Source organism: Rhinopithecus roxellana, chromosome 17 (genome assembly GCF_007565055.1).
Source record: "Rhinopithecus roxellana isolate Shanxi Qingling chromosome 17, ASM756505v1, whole genome shotgun sequence".
NCBI classification, from domain to species: domain Eukaryota; kingdom Metazoa; phylum Chordata; class Mammalia; order Primates; family Cercopithecidae; genus Rhinopithecus; species Rhinopithecus roxellana.
This window is the reverse complement of record NC_044565.1, coordinates 8,694,591-8,715,269: the sequence shown is the minus strand read 5'-3', so window position 1 is coordinate 8,715,269 and position 20,679 is coordinate 8,694,591. Positions and strand designations below refer to the sequence as shown.

Genomic DNA, 20,679 nt, shown 5'->3' with positions numbered 1-20,679 from the left:
TCAAAAAATAACATGTTGGCAAGGATGCAGAGAAAGGCAAATACTTACACACTATTAGTGGGAATGTAAATTAGTACAGCTTCTATGGGAAACCCTAGGGAGCTTTCTCAAAGAACTAAAAATAGAACTACCATGTGATTCAGCATTAACACCACTGCGTATCTACCCAAAGGGAAATAAATTATTATATAAAAAAGATACCTGCACTCACATGTTTATTGCAGCCATATTCACAATAGCAAAGATATGGAATCAACCCAAGTGTCCATCAACAGATGATTGGATAAAGAAAACGTAGTGTGTGTGTGTGTGTGTGTGTGTGTGTGTGTGTGTGTGTACATACCACAATGAAATACTGTTCAGCTATAAAGAAAGAATGAAATCATGTCTTTTGCAGCAATGTGGTTGGAACTGGAGGCCATTATCTTAAGTGGATAATTCAGAAGCAGAAGGTCAAATGTCACATGTTCTCACTTATAAGTGGGAGCTAAATAATGTGTACACATGGACATAGAGTGTGGTGTGATAAACACTGGTGATTGAGATGGGTGGAAGGGTGGGAGGAGGTTGAGTGATGAGAAAATACTAAATGGATACAATGTACATGATTCAGGCGATAGATACACTAAAAGCCCAGACTTCACCACTACACATATAGCTATGTAGCAAAATTGCACCTGTACCACTTAAATTTATACAAGTAAAAATAAAGTCATACGAATTCTGCTTTTTATTCTCTATGAAATTACTACTAAGAGTATTATCCAATGCAGATTCTATGCAATGCCTGCAATATTATCTTTTTAGCAGCTCCTATGCAATGCCCCAAAATAGAAATTGTCTTCAACTTTTATCCCAGGAAAACCTTCAGTCACACTTAGAAACTAGAATTTTTTCCCCTAGACGAAAATTATGTAAGTTAACACATTATCTTCATTCAGTCAGTTTCCAAAAAGCTCAGAACCAGATTTTGTGATCAATCAAAAACTGGTTATTTTAAGTGAAGTTTACTGAGGTATAAATTACAATAAAAGCCACCCTTTCATGTATATTTCTATAAGTTTTGGAAAATGCATAGCTCTGAAACCACAACCACATTCAAGATATAAGACAGGTCAATTATCCTTTAACACCCTTTTGTGCCCCTTCCTTCACCCCCAGCCCCTGGCAACCACTGGTTTTTGTCTGATCCAATCGTTTGCCTCTTCCTGAATGTCATATAAATGGAGTCATGCAGTGTGAAGCCTTTTGAGTCTGACTTTGTTCATTTAGGAGAATACATTTGAGATTCATCCATGCTGTTTCATATATCACTAGTTCGCTGTCTTTTGTTGAGTAGTATTCCATTTTGTGGATATGCCACAGATCATTTATCTAGTTAACAATTTAAAGACATTAGGTCATTTCTAATTCTTGGCTGCTAAGAATAAAGTTACTGTAAGCTTTTCATTGCAGATTTTTGTGTGAACTCAGGATTTCATTTCGCCTGGGTAAATTCCTAGCTTTGGGACTGCTGAGTCATCTGGTAGGTGTATAAGAAACTGCCAAACTGTTTTCCGAAGTGGCTGTGCTATTTTGCACTCCCATCAGCAGTGTATGAGGGTTCCACTTGCTCGAGCCTAGTATTGTAACTTCATTATATACCTTCTTTGATGACATATCCTTTCAAATTTTTGATCAAGTTTTTATTGGGGTGTTGTTACTATGGACTATGAGAGTTCTTTGTATATTCTGCATATGATTTCTTTCTCACATTTGTGTTTTATGAATATGTTCTCCCAATGTGTGGCACCTTTTATTTTCTTAATGTGCCATTTGAAAAGCAGAAGTTTAATTTTTATGATGTCCAAATTATCTTTTTCCTTTTCTTTTCTAGATCAAAATAGGGGTTGATTTTGATTACCACTGTTATTTTATCTCAATTTGAATTTCTATTTTTATTTTTATTTTTCTAATTTCATTGTAAATTTTTAATTAAACCCAAATATTTTAGGGGAAAGAGGCAAGATAGAAATAGTCTAACTTGGCCATAAATTTTAGAGTCATATTCTCTTGCCGAGAAAGGAAACTAGCTCTCTGACATTGATTGTCTAATTTCAGACTTCACTACTTTATAAGGATGCCCAAATTATAGGCTTTAAAAAAAATCCAAACAGGGTTTCAGAAAGAATAATTTGTCCACAACAACACAAAAAATGATTCCACCATAAGTTTGTCCAGCGACAGAGTCTATATTATTTTCTATATATCAAATTCTACAACTGGTTCTTAAAGCTATTGTACATAACCTAAGTTAAAATACAATGGTATTAGTTGATAAGACATTTTATCATCTATGAAATGTTGCCTGTTGTCATAGTTAGAAAATCTTTCAAAATATGGAGCTCTTTTCATAGATTGAACTATGCCAGTTAAAAGCTGGGTAAAAAGAATGACAGAATAATATTTATGTTTATCATATAAGGTTTTAAAGCAAATTCCAAGTAGATTTTGCAAATATGTATGTATGAAAATACTGATTTAAATTGCAGATAAGAGGAGACTTTGAGAAAGAAAGGCCAAATGATTTTATAATTGTAATAAGTTCATAGGTTTGTGGGGATTTTATGTAGTTTTCTACCTAACTTCTCTATAAGACTTCAGTGAATCACTTAGAATTTTAAAAATAATTTGTTATTACTCTGTACCTGTTCTTTACTCTGCAAATCTTACCATGCCCTTTTGTCTAAAAGCAATAAAATCTGACCTGTGTCATTGCTTCTGTTACTTAGCAAGCACAATGATCCATTAGGCTTGTGTAGGCTCATGGTTTATACAACACTGCCATCTGCTGACAGAGTGTCACAGTCACAGTCAGCAACGTGAAACCACTTTATTTTCATTTTCAATGTTTATAGAAATGTTCAACCATTTATGAATATACACAAATAGCATAACGAACCCTAAGCTTCACAAGTTAACATTTTGCCAATCTTGTTTCAAATACCGCCCCCCAACCAATTACTGTTCTCTCACCCTCTCACACACAGACACTGGTAGTATTTTTCAGTCAATCATTAATATATTGCCAACTGACAAGGACTTTTAAAAAATAACTACCATTCTATTATGATTTTTAGCATAATGGAGAGTGATTCCTTAATATCCAATACCCATTTCTTATTCAAATTTCCTTGATTGTCTTCAAACTGCTTTTACCCTAATTTTGCTTAAATCAAAGTCCACCTCCTGTTAAACATATGGTTAAGTTTTACCAAAACCTAATAAATAAATAAATAAATATCTATATTTTTTCCAATTCCAGGGAATAGTGAAAGAGGGTAAATTCCATTTTTTTTGTTTGTTTGTTTTTGTTTTGTTTTGTTTTTCCTGAGACGGAGTCTCACTCTGTCGCCCAGGCTGGAGTGCAGTGGCCGGATCTCAGCTCACTGCAAGCTCCGCCTCCCGGGTTTTACGCCATTCTCCTGCCTCAGCCTCCCGAGTAGCTGGGACTACAGGCGCCCGCCTCGACGCCTGGCTAGTTTTTTTTTTTGTATTTGTTAGTAGAGACGGGGTTTCACCGTGTTAGCCAGGATGGTCTCGATCTCCTGAGATCGTGATCCGCCCGTCTCGGCCTCCCAAAGTGCTGGGATTACAGGCTTGAGCCACGGCGCCCAGCCAAATTCCATTATTTAGAAACATAAATCACATCATAGGGCTAGAATTATCTTGAAGTCAAAATTGAAGACTGAAAATGAAAAAGAAAGGTACAGACTAAACTTATTTTAAAACTTCAATGCAGAACTCTAAAAGAAAATATTAGAAAGGTGTACTAGTATTATTATTCAGTATTCATCAGTATTCACTCAGCTACATGTAGTTGAAATCTAACTAGACGAGCTTGATCAGATAAAGAGGTACATTTTTCTCACCAAGACTGACTCCGGAGGCAGGTGTTTCAGAACTAGACAGCTGCTGCAGGACCCATGTCCTTTCCCTACCTGCTTCTCCACTCTAGCTTGTGACTTTCATCCTGCAAGATGGTGCTTCTGCCAAGTTCCAGACAGAAGAAGACAGAACACAAAGGATAAATAAGCAGGGTTGCCTCTGTCAATCAAGCAAAATTTTTCCAGAAATGCACAAGAGATTTCAGATTATGTCTCAACAGTCCTAACTGAAAAGGAGCTGAGGAATTAGATTTTTGACTGGGACACTGTTGCCCTGTAAAAAATTGGGATTCTGTTATGAAAGAATAAGAGGAGGGAGGAAAGATTGGAAACATCTATGTAATAGCGAAAAAAATAAGCAACTCAATAAAAAAGTGGGCATACCTTAAGAACAGGCAATTCACAACAGATGAGACCCCAATAGCCATGGTCAACCTCATGAGTGATCAGAAAACACAAATATGTATATTAAACCAAAAATAAAATACAATGTGTTGCCCATTTGACTGGAAAAAAATGAAAAAGCCTGATAATATCAAGTATTGGAGAGGATGTAGAGTGAGGAAACTCCATGGAGGAACTATCATTGCAAATGTGGGGATGTAAATTTAATACATGAATTTGAGGCCAATTTGTAAATTGAAAAATGCACACACCCTGCAACCAAGAAGTACCCCCTTGCAATATTTTTGAAAAGACAAAAACGCTATGTAAACGGAATCATGCAATATGTGACCAGTTATACTCAGCATAATGCCCCTCAGATCCATTCAAGTCATGTGTATCAAGAGCTCACTATTTTATTTTTTATGTTTTTTAGAGACAGAGTCTCACTCTGTCACACAGGGTGGAGTGCAGTGGTGAGATCATAACTCACTGCAGCCTCGAACTCCTAGGCTTAAGCATCCTCCTGCCTCGGCCTCCCAAGTAGCTAGGACTATAGGCACGGGACACAACACACAGCTAAATTTTTATTTATTTTTTTAAGAGACATGGTCTCACTATGTTGCCCACGCTGGTCTCAAATTCCTAGGTCAAGCGATTCTCCCACCTCTACTTCACAAAGTGCTGGAATTATAGGTATGAACCACTGTGATCAACTCACTACTTTTTAATAGTACTATTTCATGGCATGGATGTACCACAGTTTGTCTTACCATTAATCTATTGTAGGACATTTTGGCTGATTCTAGTTTTTGTTAACACAAATAAAACAGCTATAAATAGTTGTGTACTATATACATTTTTGTGCTGACATAAGTTTTCATTTTTCTGGGATAAGTTTTCATTTCTTTGGGCTTTTGCTGTATTCTTGATATTATAATATGTTGCATCTTCAGTTTTATTCTATTCAATATATAATTGTTTCTTTTCCTTGAAACCTCCCTTGGATTGCTTAGAAGTGTGCTGTTTTGTTTCCAAGGGTTTGGCATTTTCTCCATTATTTTTCTATTACTGATGTCCAGTTTGATTCCAGGTGGTCAGAGAACACACTCCGTGTGATTTCAATTCTATTGAATTTGTTGAGGTTTGTTACACGGCCCAGTATATGGCAATTTTGGTATATGTTCCATGGGCACTTGAATGTGAATTCTGCTGGTGCTGGTTGGAGTTTTCTAGCAATGTTGATTTATGATCTTGCTCATTGATGGTGTTGTTGAGTTTGATGTGTTCTTATGATGGCAGCTTTAACATTCTTGTCAGATAATTCTAACATCTCTGTCATGTAAGTATTAGTGCCTCTTAATTGTCTCATTAAAGCTGAGATTTTCCTGGTTCCCCTGGTTCCTGGTGGGATGTGTGGTTTTCAGTTGAAATCTAGACTTTGGAGTATTGTGTTATGAGGCTTTGTATCTCGTTTAAACTCATCTCAGCGGACTTCCTCTTTTGCCACTCAGGAAAAAGTTAGGGTTTTTGTCATGGTGTATGAATGGAGCAGAGCAGTTACTGCCTAAGAATTGTTTCACTGGGCTTCCTCTTTCTTTCTCCTTTGACTAGAGAGAGCCAGCTTTTCTTAGGGCTTTTTGTCTGTCTGGGCATTTTGGTGTTTCTGGGTTGACAAAAACTTCTCCAGAACCAAGTCTGGAATGGATGAGGCAAAAAGAAACCCCGGGGAATGCACTGCTGGGTCGCTCCTTAGGTCCCAGTGTTCCTAACTGGTCTGCCTTCTTCTCTCCACCCTCCACAGTATTCGTAAGTTTGCTTTAAGTGCAATGTCCAGGGTTTTTATTTTACTTGAGAGAAATAGGTAAAAATAATTCTACTCCATCTTTCAGGAAGCAAAAGCCCCCTTGTGTATTTTTTTAAACTTTCAAAAACAAAACAAAAAGCAGCTGCAACAATAAAGAAGCCAGTAACACCCTTGGTGGGAAATTCAAGCCCAAAAACACATTTTAAGTTTGGCTAGCCAGTGAGAACATCAGAATAGTTCAAGTTTTAAACAAATTATATTTATGATTACGCATGTACTAAACCTGAAGTCCTCTTATATTTACTAAGCACCTATTTTGTCCTTGTTAGGAAGACACAATGCTATTCCCCGGGAAATGTGGCCTGGCAGCTGGACCTGAGCCAACGGCCACTAGAGCACAGAGCAAGAAGAGCAGTACCCTGCCCCAGCCACCCCTCAAGACAGGATCCTTTCTCTGGGAACTGTAGGTAACAATGAAAGAAGAAAGGAAAGGAAAGGGAAGGGAGAAGGGAGAAGGAGAAAGGAGGGAGGGAAAGAAAGGAAAGAGAGAGAGAGAAGCAAGAAACGAAAAGAAAGAAGAAAGAAAGAAAGAAGAAGAAGAAAAGAAATAAAGAAAGAAAGAAGAAGAAAGAAAGAAAGAAAGAAAGAAAGAAAAGGGGAAGGGAGGGAGGGAGGCGAGGGATGGGAGGGGGGAGGGAGGGAGGACGGAGGAAGGAAGGAAGGAAGGAAGGAAGGAAGGAAGGAAGGAAGGAAGGAAGGAAGGAAGGAAGGAAGGAAGGAAGGGGAAGGGAAGGGAAGGAGGGAGGAAGGGAGGGAGGAAGGAAGGGAGGAAAGAGGGGAGGAAGGAAAGGAGGAAGGCAGGGAGGAAGGAAGGGAGGATCCTTTCTCTGGGAACTGTAGGTAACACTAAATCATCCGGGAACACAAGGAAAGAAGAAAGGAAAGGAAAGGGAAGGGAGAAGGGAGAAGGAAGGAAGGAAGGAAAGAGAGAGAGAGAAAGAAAGGAAGGAAGGAAGGAAGGAAGGAAGGAAGGAAGGAAGGAAGGAAGGAAGGAAGGAAGGAAGGAAGGAAGGAAGGAAGGGGAAGGGAAAGAGAGAGGAAGGGAGGGAGGAAGGAAAGGAGGAAGGAAGGGAGGAAGGAAGGGAGGGAAGAAGGGAAGAAAGCAAGGAAGGAAGGAAGGAAGGAGGAAAAAAGAACAGCAATTACTTTTGCAACAACCTAATATAAGCTTTTAATAGTTAAATATTCTGTTCCATGCATTGTTGCTGAATACCTTATAAAAAACAGGGCATCCTATGACCTGAATTTCCCAAGTTATGAGTTGAGGGTTTGAACTGTTTTAAAAAACAAGGAGGCCAGGTGCGCTGGCTCACGCCTGTAATTTCAGCACTTTAGGAGGCCAAGGTAGGTGGATCATGAGGTCAGGAGTTTGAGACCAGCTTTACCAACATAGTGAAATCCCGTCTCTACTAAAAATACAAAAATTAGCCAGGCATGGTGGTGCACACCTGTAATCTCAGCTACTCAGGAGTCTGAGGCAGGAGAATGGCCTCTGGGAGGCAGAGGTTGCGGTGAGCCAAGATCACGGCATTGCACTCCAGCCTGGGTAACAGAGGGAGACCGTCTCAAAAACAAAATTTAAAAAAAAAAAAAGGAATCTAGAACAAGACATTAAAAGTATATGTACTTTTATTTTCGTTCTGTGCTATCTGGTGCCTACTGCTATTTCTCTTCATATTTAACCTCCAACAGTGGCATTTTGCTCCCTCCAGACCACCTGATTGGAGCTTATGTGCTCTCACACAGTACCTCCAACCAGAGGGAGTCAAGTGCCACAGAAAGGCATAAAAATCACCAGTAATTTTGCATTTATTTTACCTTGTGCCTTGATACAGAGTACTCAATAAATGCTCTCTGAATAATATTTAATAAATATGTGTATTTGGGATTGTATCATATTGCAGCTACCTTGATATATAATTTAATTAGAAATATAATAATTTTTGTGGCTCAATCAACAAATGACTTTTCTCTTTCTCTCTCTTTCTCTTTCTTCCCCTCTCTGTCTTTCTTCTCAGTTGATGTTGCTGGAGTTCAGTGTTGTGCAGATGGCAGTGACAAAGGCCATGGGCACATGAGATATAATAAAAGGTCCCTGAAGAAGGTGGAGAACCAGACATCCTATGAAATTTTCCAGAGTGGGTACTGGATATCTCCTGTCTAGCACCATGCTGGCCTCAGCCCAATGGGAATTTCCTTCCAGAGACAGAAGACAGTGACTGAGGTGGGGAGACAGATCATAACACTGAGACTTACGTGGCGACATCAAACAGAAAAAAGGTGGAAAAAACAGAAAATTCTTTCTTCTGGACAGTCCTCTCTGTTCTACCTTTAACAAAATTCTCCCCCCAGCGGATGCTAGTGCACAACCCTATACATGCTATGTTTTTTCCTATACATACCTACCTATGATAAAATGTATTAATTAGTCACAGCAAGAGAGTAACAACAATAACTAGTAATAAAATAGAAGAATTCAGTAAAATAAGAGTTACTTGAGCACAAACACTAGGATATCATGACAGTCAATCTGATGACCAAGAGGGCTACTAAGCATCTAAATAGGAGGGTAAGTGAAGACAGCATGGAGATGCTGGACAAAGGGATGATTCAGTCCCAGGCTGGTATGGAGCGGAAGGGCATGAGATTTCATCACACTACCAAGGCACACAATTTAAAATGGGTACATTCTTATTTCTAGAATTTTCTATCTAATATTTTCAGACTACAGCTGCCTACAAGTAACTGAAACCCCAGAAAGTAAAACTGTGGATAAGGATGTACTACTGTACATCCTCCTTTGAACCAGCCTTATCATTTGCTAGTATATACATATATACCTACATACATACATATACACATACATGCACACACCTATATGTGTACACACACACACACACGCCCATCTACTAATGTTGGAATAACTTTGCTAAATAAGATGCACAACTTGTTAATGTCCTACAGAGCAATAAAACCACAGGCATTGGGGTTATCTTTTCTACTAGATAAAAATCCATTATCATGTTCATAAAGTTTTCTTTACATTAACATCTAACTTTTTGCAATCTAGTTTTTAATCAATCATAAATAGAAAGCAAATGAACTGTTTCTCTAGTGAATCAAACATCCTCAAAAAGACACAAAGTCATCTTTTTGCTTTATTTTTATTTTTACATAGATTATTTAAAGTTTTAAATAACTTAACATTCACGGTAGTTTGTGACTGTGTATTTTGGCTTTGTCCTTCAAACTTATTTTGTATTTGATGTATCATGCTTGCCTCAATTTTTTATTCACTTCTCCTGAATTTTGCTGGGTTGGTTTATTATTTTTGTCTATTTCTTTTCCTTCTAGTGGTTCGGGAGGGTTTTTTAATCCCATTACTGTTGAATGCCTGTTAGCTTGGCCCCTTTTTCTTTCAATCTCTATTCCCACAGCCTGAAGCATGAGGGTCAAGCTGTCTGTAACCAGCAGAGAGATGACCCAGGTGTTATTCCACTCTCCACTGCCCACCTATACCATTCCCAGCCCCTGATAGCTCTGAAGTATGGCTTTTCTGGGGCTCTGTGGGGAAAACTAGAACTGGCTGCTGCTTCAAGGACTCCTCCTGTTTTTGCAATGGAAAAAAACGTTTCTAGATTCCAGTTTCTCTATGAATTCAATGACATGGTTTAAATATCTGTAGTGTTCTTCAAAGTTTTTTCTTCTAATAGGACCTCTCATGATTCTCCAACCATGAAATAAATTCATTATCATTTTTATATTTCTTCTGTCATTGCAAAGGAGGTTTTGAAAGAGTGGAGGATACACTAACGAACTCAAAAATCTACATTATTCCTTGTTTCCATCTGTTGCTCATTTGTTGTTTCCATTGGCCTGTCGGCCTCCTATCCTCCCTCTTGGACTTGGAACTCTAGCCTCCACCAGTGTAAGGAAAAGAAAGAGAGATCAGACTGTTACTGTGTCTATGTAGAAAAGGAAGACACAAGAAACTCCATTTTGATCTGTAGGCTGAACAACTGTTTTGCCTTGAGATGCTGTTAATCTGTAACTTTAGCCCCTACCTTGTGCTCACTGAAGCATGTGTTGTATGGAATCAAGGTTTAAGGGATCTAGGGCTGTGCGGGATGTGCCTTGTTAACAATATGTTTACAGGCAGGACGGGCAAGACCTGACCGTCCCCCAGCCCGACACCCGTGAAGGGTCTGTGCTGAGGAGGATTAGTAAAAGAGGAAGACCTCTTGTGGTTGAGATAAGAGGAAGGCCTCTGTCTCCTACATGCCCCTGGGAATAGAATGTCTCGGTGTAAAACCCAATTGTACATTCGTTCTATTCCGAGATAGGAGAAAACCGCTCTATGGCTGGAGGTGAGATATGCTGGCAGCAATGCTGTTCTGTTATTCTTTACTACACTGAGATGTTTGGGTGAGAGAAGCGTAAATCTGGTCTACATGCACATCCAGGCATAGTACCTTCCCTTGAACTTATTTGTGACACAGATTTCTTTGCTCACGTGTTTTCTTGCTGACCTTCTCCCCACTATCACCCTGTTCTCCTGCCGCATTCCTCTTGCTGAGACAGTGAAAGTAGTAATCAATAAATACTGAAGGAACTCAGACACCGGTGCCGGTGTGGGTCCTCCGTATGCTGAGCGCGCCAGCCTGACCATAATAGTTGCCTATGATGAGTTTCTATGCCTTAATATGAGAAGAGAACATAGGGGCTGGGTGCCAAGTAGGTAGACAGGGAGGGCAGGGAACTCTAAGACAGAGCTTGAGGGGCTCATTCCTCTTGCAAAATGAAACAAAAACCACAGCACTGAATATGTAAATATCGGTGGCTGAACCCCTCCTAGGATAATAAGCCCTGACACAATTGCTTCTATCTTCTCTTTCTCTCAAGGAAGTCAAAAAAACACCTGCAGCCCTACTGTCCCCTTGGAAACAAGATGAACATCGACATTTTCTAGAGTGGGACCAGAATATCTGTTCATATTTATGTCCCATGCATTTGCACATGGCCGGACAAAGGACTTTACTTCTGCCAGCACATCTGTCTTCAGACATGAGAGGGAACAGACACAACCTGGAAGCAGCAAAGAAGCAGCTCTTTCTCAAGTAACCTCCTCTGTCTCCCTCCTTCCTGGCTAATGGGGCAGCCTTGATCCTTGGGAATCCAGGACAGATATCCACTCGTGACAAACTAGCTGGAAGAATGACAACCAATCAGGTTCTAAGCACCACTGGATGTGAACCACAGAATTTCCCCCTCTCCTTGTGGAATATCAGCTTATGTCTGACAAAAAATGTAAAAATGAGAGTTACAATCTTAAGAAGGAGTCAAGCTAAAGCAAAAAGAATCACCTACTCTGGGTTTCAGCGTGACTGCTGAGCTCAAATATATACAAAGAGAGAAAGAACCACAAACTTGAAGATGGATATCAGCTACAGACTTTCCTGAGTCAGGTAGGGAAACTACCATCCCTTAAACCTTGCAAAAGGCAAACTTATGCCATTGTGTCCCCTGACGTACTGGGTGATGTACTGTATGCTACTGATGTGAGGGGAACTTCCTAAATTAGCTAGAAAATTATGCCAAATAAAAAGCAAAAATGATGATTCTTGAAATGTTACACCTGAGGAACATTGCTAAAATAATTTATCAGTAGTTTTCAGGATGATTTATAGATGTGCATTGAAGTGTGTGCTTGTGCTCTCTCTCCTCTCTCTCTCTCTCTTTCTCTCCTTGCCTCCCTCCCTCCCTGCCTTTCCTTCCTCTCCCCTCCACAGCAGTTTATTTTTTTTTCTGATAATCTAACTTTGCTGATTCAATGTAATGCAGCTTCAGTGATGAGTTAGTTGGAATGTTCCCCAAGAAATTCTATTTCCAGCACTCTTATACATGAAATCCAAGAACCTCTCAGACTATCTTACTGACACCTTGCCTTTCCTCAACAAATCAATCTTATCAATGTCCATCATGGATATTTTGTAGAATGGTAGATCCTGGCAGAGTCTCACAGATGCTTCTGAGATATCATTTGCTTTCAAAAAATGAGCCACACACATCCTAGGGATCTCAGCCACTTTCCATGATTCATTTTATGTTACAGCAAACATTACAACAATCATTCCTATAGATCACCACTGCATGTGATCAATAAAGTAGTTTTGCCACAATGATACTTATGCTAATCGTCTTTTATTGGTTACAAATTCTGCTTTACAATAGTTATTAGGTTGCACTGTTCATATTAGATTTCCAATTAGTTCACTTAGGAACATGAGTCCCTTGAACAGCTCAGTCATCTTTTCCATTCCCATTTCTATCCCCTACATCTCTTTCATTTGCAGAAGACTATCTCCTACACTGAAACAGGAAAGCTTTTACCTTTTTGGCATGCTTGATTTAAAGATTATAGAAAAGTATTTGACAAAGAAAACTCACGCATGTGTGTACATATCATTTAAAAATTTATGTTTACGCATTGCACAAGAATATTGAGAATGCTACTAGGCAATATCAGAGTTTACTTTTTTTTCAAAATTAGTACAGTTTTATTATTTCTAAAAACTGTAAAATGAACATATTCACACAACCATACAGAAGAGTAGGAAGAGAAAGTGTCATTGTTCCTCCTCTGCAATCCCAGGAGATAACTACCAAGCACAATTTATGTGTCCTTTAAAAATCAGCCCATATTTATATACATATATAATCAATTTAGATGGGATCATGATATCTCACCACACATACTCTTCAGTGACCTGCATTTTCACAAACACCTTCCACATAACTATATAGAAGCCTACGTCTTCCTCTTATTTTCTGGCTTTGTGCTACATTGTAAAGCTCTAATAGGAGTTTAATTAAACTCCTATTAATGAGGATTTCAGTTATTTTTCACTTTTTAAACAATATTTCCATGCGTAGTCTTATATATAAGTCTGGACACGCTTATCCCAGTCTAAGGAGCTCCTTTTACCTTTCCCAATCTCAGCACTCCCTGTCATGCTTGCTGCTTCCGTTGGGTGACTTTACTCCTGGAGTATAAAGTTCAGTTAAGTACATGGGTTCTGAGTTTAGGTCACAGCTCTGCCACTTACTGCCATATGCCAGTTCCTTGACCTCTCTGCCCTCAAGTTTTTGCACCTACAAAATAGGGGTAGTTCATAGAGTCTTTGGGAATAATTAAATGTGATGATCCATGTACAATGTCTGGCACTTAAGTAAGTGCTCAATAAATGTCACCCTTTATGACTGGTATTGCTTGTATGTCTGCAGAGAAAATCATTTTATGTCCCCTTTAAAAAAGGACTGTGCCCTTGGTCAGCTATTTTGCACATTTAAATTTCACTTGCCAATGTTAACTCTGCACCTCTATCTTGATCCCTCTCATTCCTCACCTTCTGGTGAGACCAACTGCTGATTCGGCTATTCAAGGCAACTAGCAAAGCTGCCAGTGACAGAATCAAATAAACCTACCCTTAATCTTTAGAATTATAGTTATGTTTTGTGTTGTAAAAGTTACTATTGTGGTAGTCAGTATTAGTCTCTGGTCTATGATAGCATCTCTGATCTATTATTGATTTTCAAATGTGTATTTTTTTTATTTATTCTGAAAATGTTTGTTAATCATTTACTAAGTAAAGATACTGGACTGAGCCTCCCAAATACAGGACAAATAAAACATCAAACAACTTATAATTTAGAAGGGTAGAAGAGAATCTGAAAGCAGGTAAAAATAATCAGGCACTCGGCCAGGCGCGGTGGCTCACACCTATAATCCCAGCACTTTGGGAGGCTGAGATGGCCGGATCACAAGGTCAGGAGATCGAGACCATCCTGGCTAACGCGGTGAAGCCCTGTCTCTACTAAAAAAATACAAAAAAATCAGCCGGGCATGATGGCGAGCAGGGTGGCAGGCACCTGTAGTCCCAGCTACTGGGGAGGCTGAGACAGGAGAGTGGCGTGAACCAGGGAGGTGGAGCTTGCAGTGAACCAAGATCGTGCCACTGCACTCCAGCCTGGGCGAGAGAACGAGACTCCGTCTCAAAAAAATAAATAAATAAAAAATAAAAAATAAATAGGCACTCTAGGCCCAGTGACCTGTCTCTGTACTCTGTAAATTCAGGTCACCTGCTCAGGGATAATCTGAGAGAAAGTCTTTCTTCAGTTGAATCTTGAAAGACAATTAGCAGTTCACAAACTAATCCAAGTGGACAAAGGTGTTCCCAAGCAGAGGGAGTGCAAAAGCTGGAGGCCATAGAAAAACTGTAAGGAGTGTCGGGAGGTGGGAGTAATGTATGGAAGCGGTGGAGATGGAAGGTTAAGAGAGATACAAGACTGCAAAAATGGAGCTGGACTCAAAACACTGCAAAGATCTTCAGTGTTGTTGATGAGATTTCTGTGGAAACACTATGGAACACTGGGACTCCATGGCAGCTCCAAAGATGGCATGCACCTGGTCCAGCTCAATAAGAGCTGAGCTCTACCTGTGCTGTGACAACAGACACACCAACCAAGTAAAGTCTACTTTTCTACTCTGTTAATCTTCACTTTGGTTTTGTACATCATCCGTAGCTACATTTCAAAATGTACTTCAAAGTTATGAGCCTTAATTTGATATACATTTAGTCTACCTTTTTAAAAATAACATTGCAGCAAAGGAGAAGTTAAAATAGTAAGACAGCCTGTAATTATTACTCACTGAGAAGCTGATGATTTCCATAATTACACTAAATGAAGTTTATCCTTTGCAAAAGCCCCCCAGCCCACCCCAAAAGAAAGTACAAAAAAAACTGACCATTTTTTTCATTGCTTGTTTTTATTTGTAATTTACATTCAGTCTACTTTCTAAAAAAATAAATAAATAATAAGCAGTCCAGATGTGGCAAGTTGCTAAAGAAAGGAACAATCAGGCCGTAGAAATAAATACATTCTCTTCTTGGATTTTAGATCTCACCTAAGAAAACAAACATATGCTATGTCAGAGAAGCCTCAGGGCTTTGACACCTGCTCAAAAAGGGAGTTGAGCTTCAGCAGCTGACCCAGGGCTCTGTTCCCCTTTGGTGAGAAGGGTTTTTGTACAGCAAGACAATGGAGAGCTCTCACTGTGGTGGACGTTCGGCCAAGGGACCAAGCTGGAACTCAAACGTGAGTAGAATTTAAACTTTGCTTCCTCGTTGTCTGTGTCTTCTGTTCCCTGTGTCTATGAAGTGATCTATAAGCTGACTCTGCAATCAGACTCTGACATCCTTCAGGGAAAATATAAAGATAAGTCTGTAGTCAAACTCGAGAATTGAGTGTACATTTTCTTTGAAGAGCAAGCAAGATTCAGTCATTGGGTAAGAATAACTTGCCTAAGCAATAGCTTCAGAAATGTCCTGGGGAACGTAACATGTTCTGGACAAAGCCTTGGTCAATTGTCAGAAAGGGAGTTTTTGTATAGGAGGGAGGTTAAGAGGAACCATTGTGTGTACAGTTTTGGCGCGGGGACCAAGGTGGAGATTAAACGTAAGTACTTTTTTCCACTGATTCTTCACTATTTCTGTCTAATTAGTTTACTTTGTGTTCCTTTGTGTGGATTTTCATTAGTTGGATGTCAGGGAACTAACAAACTTCATTCCCGGGCTAGGTGCAGAGGAGGGGAAATTGTTCCACAGCAGGCTAGCTTGTGGCTAACTTTTAAGATTTCTAAATCAAAATAACTTCATTGGGGGAAGGAGGCTTGCTGACCTTTCAGGGAGGTTTTTGTAAAGGGAGAAGTTAGGACGAATCACTGTGATTCACTTTCGGCCCCGGAACCAAAGTGGATATCAAACGTAAGTACATCTGTCTCAATGATTTGTGAGATTTTGGTGCCATTGTATCATTTGTGCAAGTTTTGTGATATTTTGGTTAAATAAACCTGGTGACCCAGAAGTAAACAGCAGGACACCAGAAAATCAACTTAAAAAGCTGAGCAAATAGACAAATCATTGGGTTTGGGAGGAGAATAGGATTCATGGGGGAAATGGGAAAGAAATAGCTAGATTTTTCTCTGAACAAGCAGCCTATCTCATATGATGGGCTTCAAGGGAGGTTTTTGTTGAGGGAAAGGGTAAGATCCCTCACTGTGGCTCACTTTCGGCGGAGGGACCAAGGTGGAGATCAAACGTAAGTGCACTTTTGTAATGCTTTTTCTTACAAGGTTGTAAATTTGGGGAATTTTTATGTTTAAGATATTAGCTCAGGTCAATTCCAAAGAGTACCAGATTCTTTCAAAAAGTCAGATGAATAAGGGACCGAAAATTAGTTCATCTTAAGGGATAGCCAAGCGCTTGCCGGTTGAGTGAGGCATCTAAATTGCAAGATTTTCTCTGCATCAGTCAGGCTAGTGATATTAACAGTGAAAAGAGATTTTTGTTAAGGGGAAAGTAATTAAGTTAATACTGTGGATCACCTTCGGCCAAGGGACACGACTGGAGATTAAACGTAAGTAATTTTTCACTATTGCCTTCTGAAATTTGGGTCTGATTGCCAGTATTGACTTTTAGAGGCTTAAATAGGAGTTTTGTAAAGATGGGTAAATTAGGGCATTTAAGATATACCATGGGTTGCAAAAGTTAAACTCAGCTTCAAAAATGGATTTGGATACAAAAAAAATTAAATTGTTCTAAATTGAATGACACAAAGTAAAAAAAAAAAAAAAAAAAAAAAAAGTGTAACTAAAAAGGAATCCTTGTATTTCTAAGGAGCAAAAGTAAATTTATTTTTGTTCACTCTTGCCAAATATTGTATTGGCTGTTGCTGATTATGCATGATACAGAGAAGTGGAAAAATATATTTTTTAGTCTTTCTCCCTTTTGTTTGATAAATTACCTTTTCAGACAACTGTAAAAATCAACAGCATGCCCTAAAAAAATCAGGAAAAAGTGACATGTACCTATTTGCTATGTAGAAGAGGCAGCTTACTTGAAAATCCGCAGCAATGTTGTTTTCAGGGTCTATAATAAGCAATAAACTCAAAAAGACACATTCTGTAGGAATAAGGGCTTCACAGAGAGAGCTCATTTTTTAAAAATCCAATTTGTACATTAGACTAAACATGAAATTATCGCCTATTGCAATGGTGGAAAGGTGGTTATTCCCAAAAGCTCAATCTCAAAGAAATGTGTTTAAATGAAAAAAAGTAAATAATTGCATTTTTTAATGACCATGGGTCTATGAAAAAATAGGAAATATTTTAAAGAGTATGTTCTTTTATTACCCTCTGTTGTTACTTGTCTACATTTTTAATCCGCCAAGAAGTCCGTGGCACCGCGAGCTGTAGACAGAGCCGTGGTCTTTCTTGATTGAGCGGGTTTGGTGGCCTTGCCACCGCCCTCTTGGGGCACCCGCCTTGCCGCTAGCGGCCATGGCCACCCCGCGTCTGCCTGATTAATGCTGCCGTAGCCAGATTTCCTGATGCACAGTGATACAAATAATGCCATTAACGGAAAGAGAACAGAAAAGTAACGGACACTGAGCTGGGAAAACCAGGGAGAAGACTGATTTATTAGAGATTTCAGAAATAAAATTCACACTCATTACGATATCTCATTAGTGAAAATTTCCATTGGGGATTGTAAAGAATTTAAAGCTTTTTTTTTTCAGTGCTATTTAATTATTTCAATATCCTCTCATCAAATGTATTTAAATAACAAAAGCTCAATCAAAAAGAAAGAAATATGTAATTCTTTCAGAGTAAAAATCACACCCGTAACTTGGCCACTGAGGGCTTGATCAATTCACTTTGAATTTGGTATTAAATACCATTAAGGAATATTAACTGATTTAAAAATAAGATATATTCGTGACCATGTTTCTAATTTTCAAAAATGTAGCCGCCGGTGTGTGATTATATTTCAGTTGTACAAAATATCTAAACCTATAGCAATGTGATTAATAAAAACTCAAACATATTTTCCAGTACCTTAATTCTGTGATAGGAAAATTTTAATCTGAGTATTTTAATTTCATACCTCTAAAATGGTTTAACGATTTGTCATTGTGTTGCTGTTGTTCACTCCAGTTGACTTCAAAAGTGATATTTAAGGAGGATTATTTTGGTCTGCAGCAACTTGATAGGACTATTTTAGGGCCTTTTTAAAGCTCTATTAAAACTAACTTACAACGATTCAAAACTATCTAACTGTTTTAAACTATTTCAAAATGATTTTAGAGCCTTTTGAAAACTCTTTTAAACACTTTTTAAACTCTATTAAAAGCTAATAAGATATCTTGAAATAATTTTCATATCAAATACATTGTTTAATGTTTAAATGTCAGATGAAAAAGGTAAAGCTATCAAGAATTCACACAGATAGGAGTATCTTCATAGCATGTTTTCCCTTGCTTATTTTCCAGTGATCACATTATTTTGCTACCATGGTTATTTTATACAATTACCTGAAAAAAATTAGTAATGAAGGTTAAAAGAGAAGAAAATATTAAACATAAAAGCTTCAGTCTTTCATGTTGAACTACTTGGTTAACAGCGAATTTAGCTTTAAAAAAAAAAAAAAAAAAAAATCCTTTTCCTGTTATCTGTTGACTTCTCCCGGCAAAAGATTCTTGTTTTTCATTTTAACTACTGCTCTCCCACCTGACGGCTGGAAATCCCCAGAGGGGGATTTCCAAGAGGCCACCTGGCAGTTGCTGAGGGTCAGAAGTGAAGCTAGCCACTTCCTCTTAAGCAGGTGGTCAAGATTACAGTTGACCTCTCCTGGTATGACTGAAAATTGCCGCATATGGTTACGAGGCCTTTGGGAGGGCTTAGAGAGTTGCTGGAACAGTCAGAAGGTGGAGGGGCTGACACCACCCAGGAACAGAGGCAGGGCTCAGGGCCCACTCTGCAAGGGGGTGTTAGCCCAGCCCAGCCAAAGTAACCCCCAGGAGCCTGCTGCATAGTCCTGGAAGAGGCACAGCGGAAATAAAAGCAGACAGAGGCTTTTCTTGACTCAGCCACTGCCTGGTCTTCTTCAGACCTGTTCTGAATTCTAAACTCTGAGGGGGTCAGATGACGTGGCGTCTCTTTACCTAAAGCATTGAGTTTACTGCAAGGTCAGAAAAGCATGCAAAGGCCTCAGAACGGCTGCAAAGAGCTCCAACAAAACAATTTAGAACTTTATTAAGGAATAGGGGGAAGCTAGGAAGAAACTCAAACATCAAGTTTTTGAATACACTTCTTGGCCTCCTTGCTATAATTATCCAGGATAAGCATGCTGTTTTCTGTCTGTCCCTAACATGCCCTGTGATTATCCGCAAGTAACACACCCAAGTGCAAAACTTTGTTACTTAAACACCATCCTGTTTGCTTCTTTCCTCAGGAGCTGTGGCTGCACCATCTGTCTTCATCTTCCCGCCATCTGATGAGCAGGTGAAATCTGGAACTGTCTCTGTTGTGTGCCTGCTGAATAACTTCTATCCCAGAGAGGCCAGCGTAAAGTGGAAGGTGGATGATGTCGTCCAAACGGGTAACTCCCAGGAGAGTGTCACAGAGCAGGACAAGGACAACACCTACAGCCTCAGCAGCACCCTGACGCTGAGCAGCACACAGTACCAGCAACACAAAGTCTATGCCTGCGAAGTCACCCATCAGGGCCTGAGCTCACCCCTCACCAAGAGCTTCAACAAGGGAGAGTGTTAGAGGGAGAAGTGCCCCAGGCCCCCTACTTGCTCCTCAGCCCCAGCCTCACCCCCTCCCATCCTTTGGCCTCTGGCCCTTTTCCCACAGGGGACCTACCCCTATTTCAGCCCTCGAGCTCATCTTTCACCTCCTCCCCCTCCTCCTCCTTGGCTCTAATTATGCTAATATTGGAGGAGAATTAATAAATAAAGTGAATCTTTGCACCTGTGGTTTCTCTCTCCTTCCTCATTTAATAATTATTATCTGTTGTTTTACCAACTACTCAATTTCTCTTATAAGGGACTAAATATGTAGTTGTCCTAAGGCGCATCAGCATTTATAAAAATCATCCTTCATTCTATTTTACCCCGTCATCCTCTGCAAGACACTCCTCCCTCAAACCCACAAGCCTCCTGTCCTCACAGTCCCCTGGGCCGTGGTAGGAGAGACTTGCTTCCTTGATTTCCCCTCCTCAGCAAGCCCTCATAGTCCTTTTTAAGGGTGGCAGTTCTTACAGTCACATATCCTTTGATCTAATTCAACCTACCCTGAGAATCTACCAAAGCAAATTTTTCAAAAGAAGAAACCTGCTATAAAGAGAATCATTCATTGCAACACGATATAAAATAACAACACAATAAAAGCAACCTAAACGAACAAACAATAGGGAAACGTTTAAGTTCATCATGGTACTTAGACTTAATGGAATGTCATGCCTTATTTACATTTTTAAACATGTGCTGAGTGACTTTTGTCTGCCAATGGCCTTACTGAGTACTTTCCACAACCTAATTTAATCCACACTATACTGTGAGGTTAAAAACATTCATTAAAATGTTGCAAAGGTTCTA

At 39.3% G+C, this 20,679-nt stretch overlaps 1 gene segment (V, D, J or C); it reads left to right on the top strand.

The window, feature by feature from the left end:
- The window catches only part of LOC104661218, a 321,548-nt gene extending 301,490 nt beyond the window's left edge, over positions 1-20,058 (top strand). The window contains 2 exon segments of the V gene segment in view: positions 15,299-15,333; positions 19,530-20,057. Coding sequence covers positions 15,299-15,333; positions 19,530-19,849 — 355 coding nt within the window.
- The last annotated feature ends 621 nt before the right edge of the window (positions 20,059-20,679 follow it).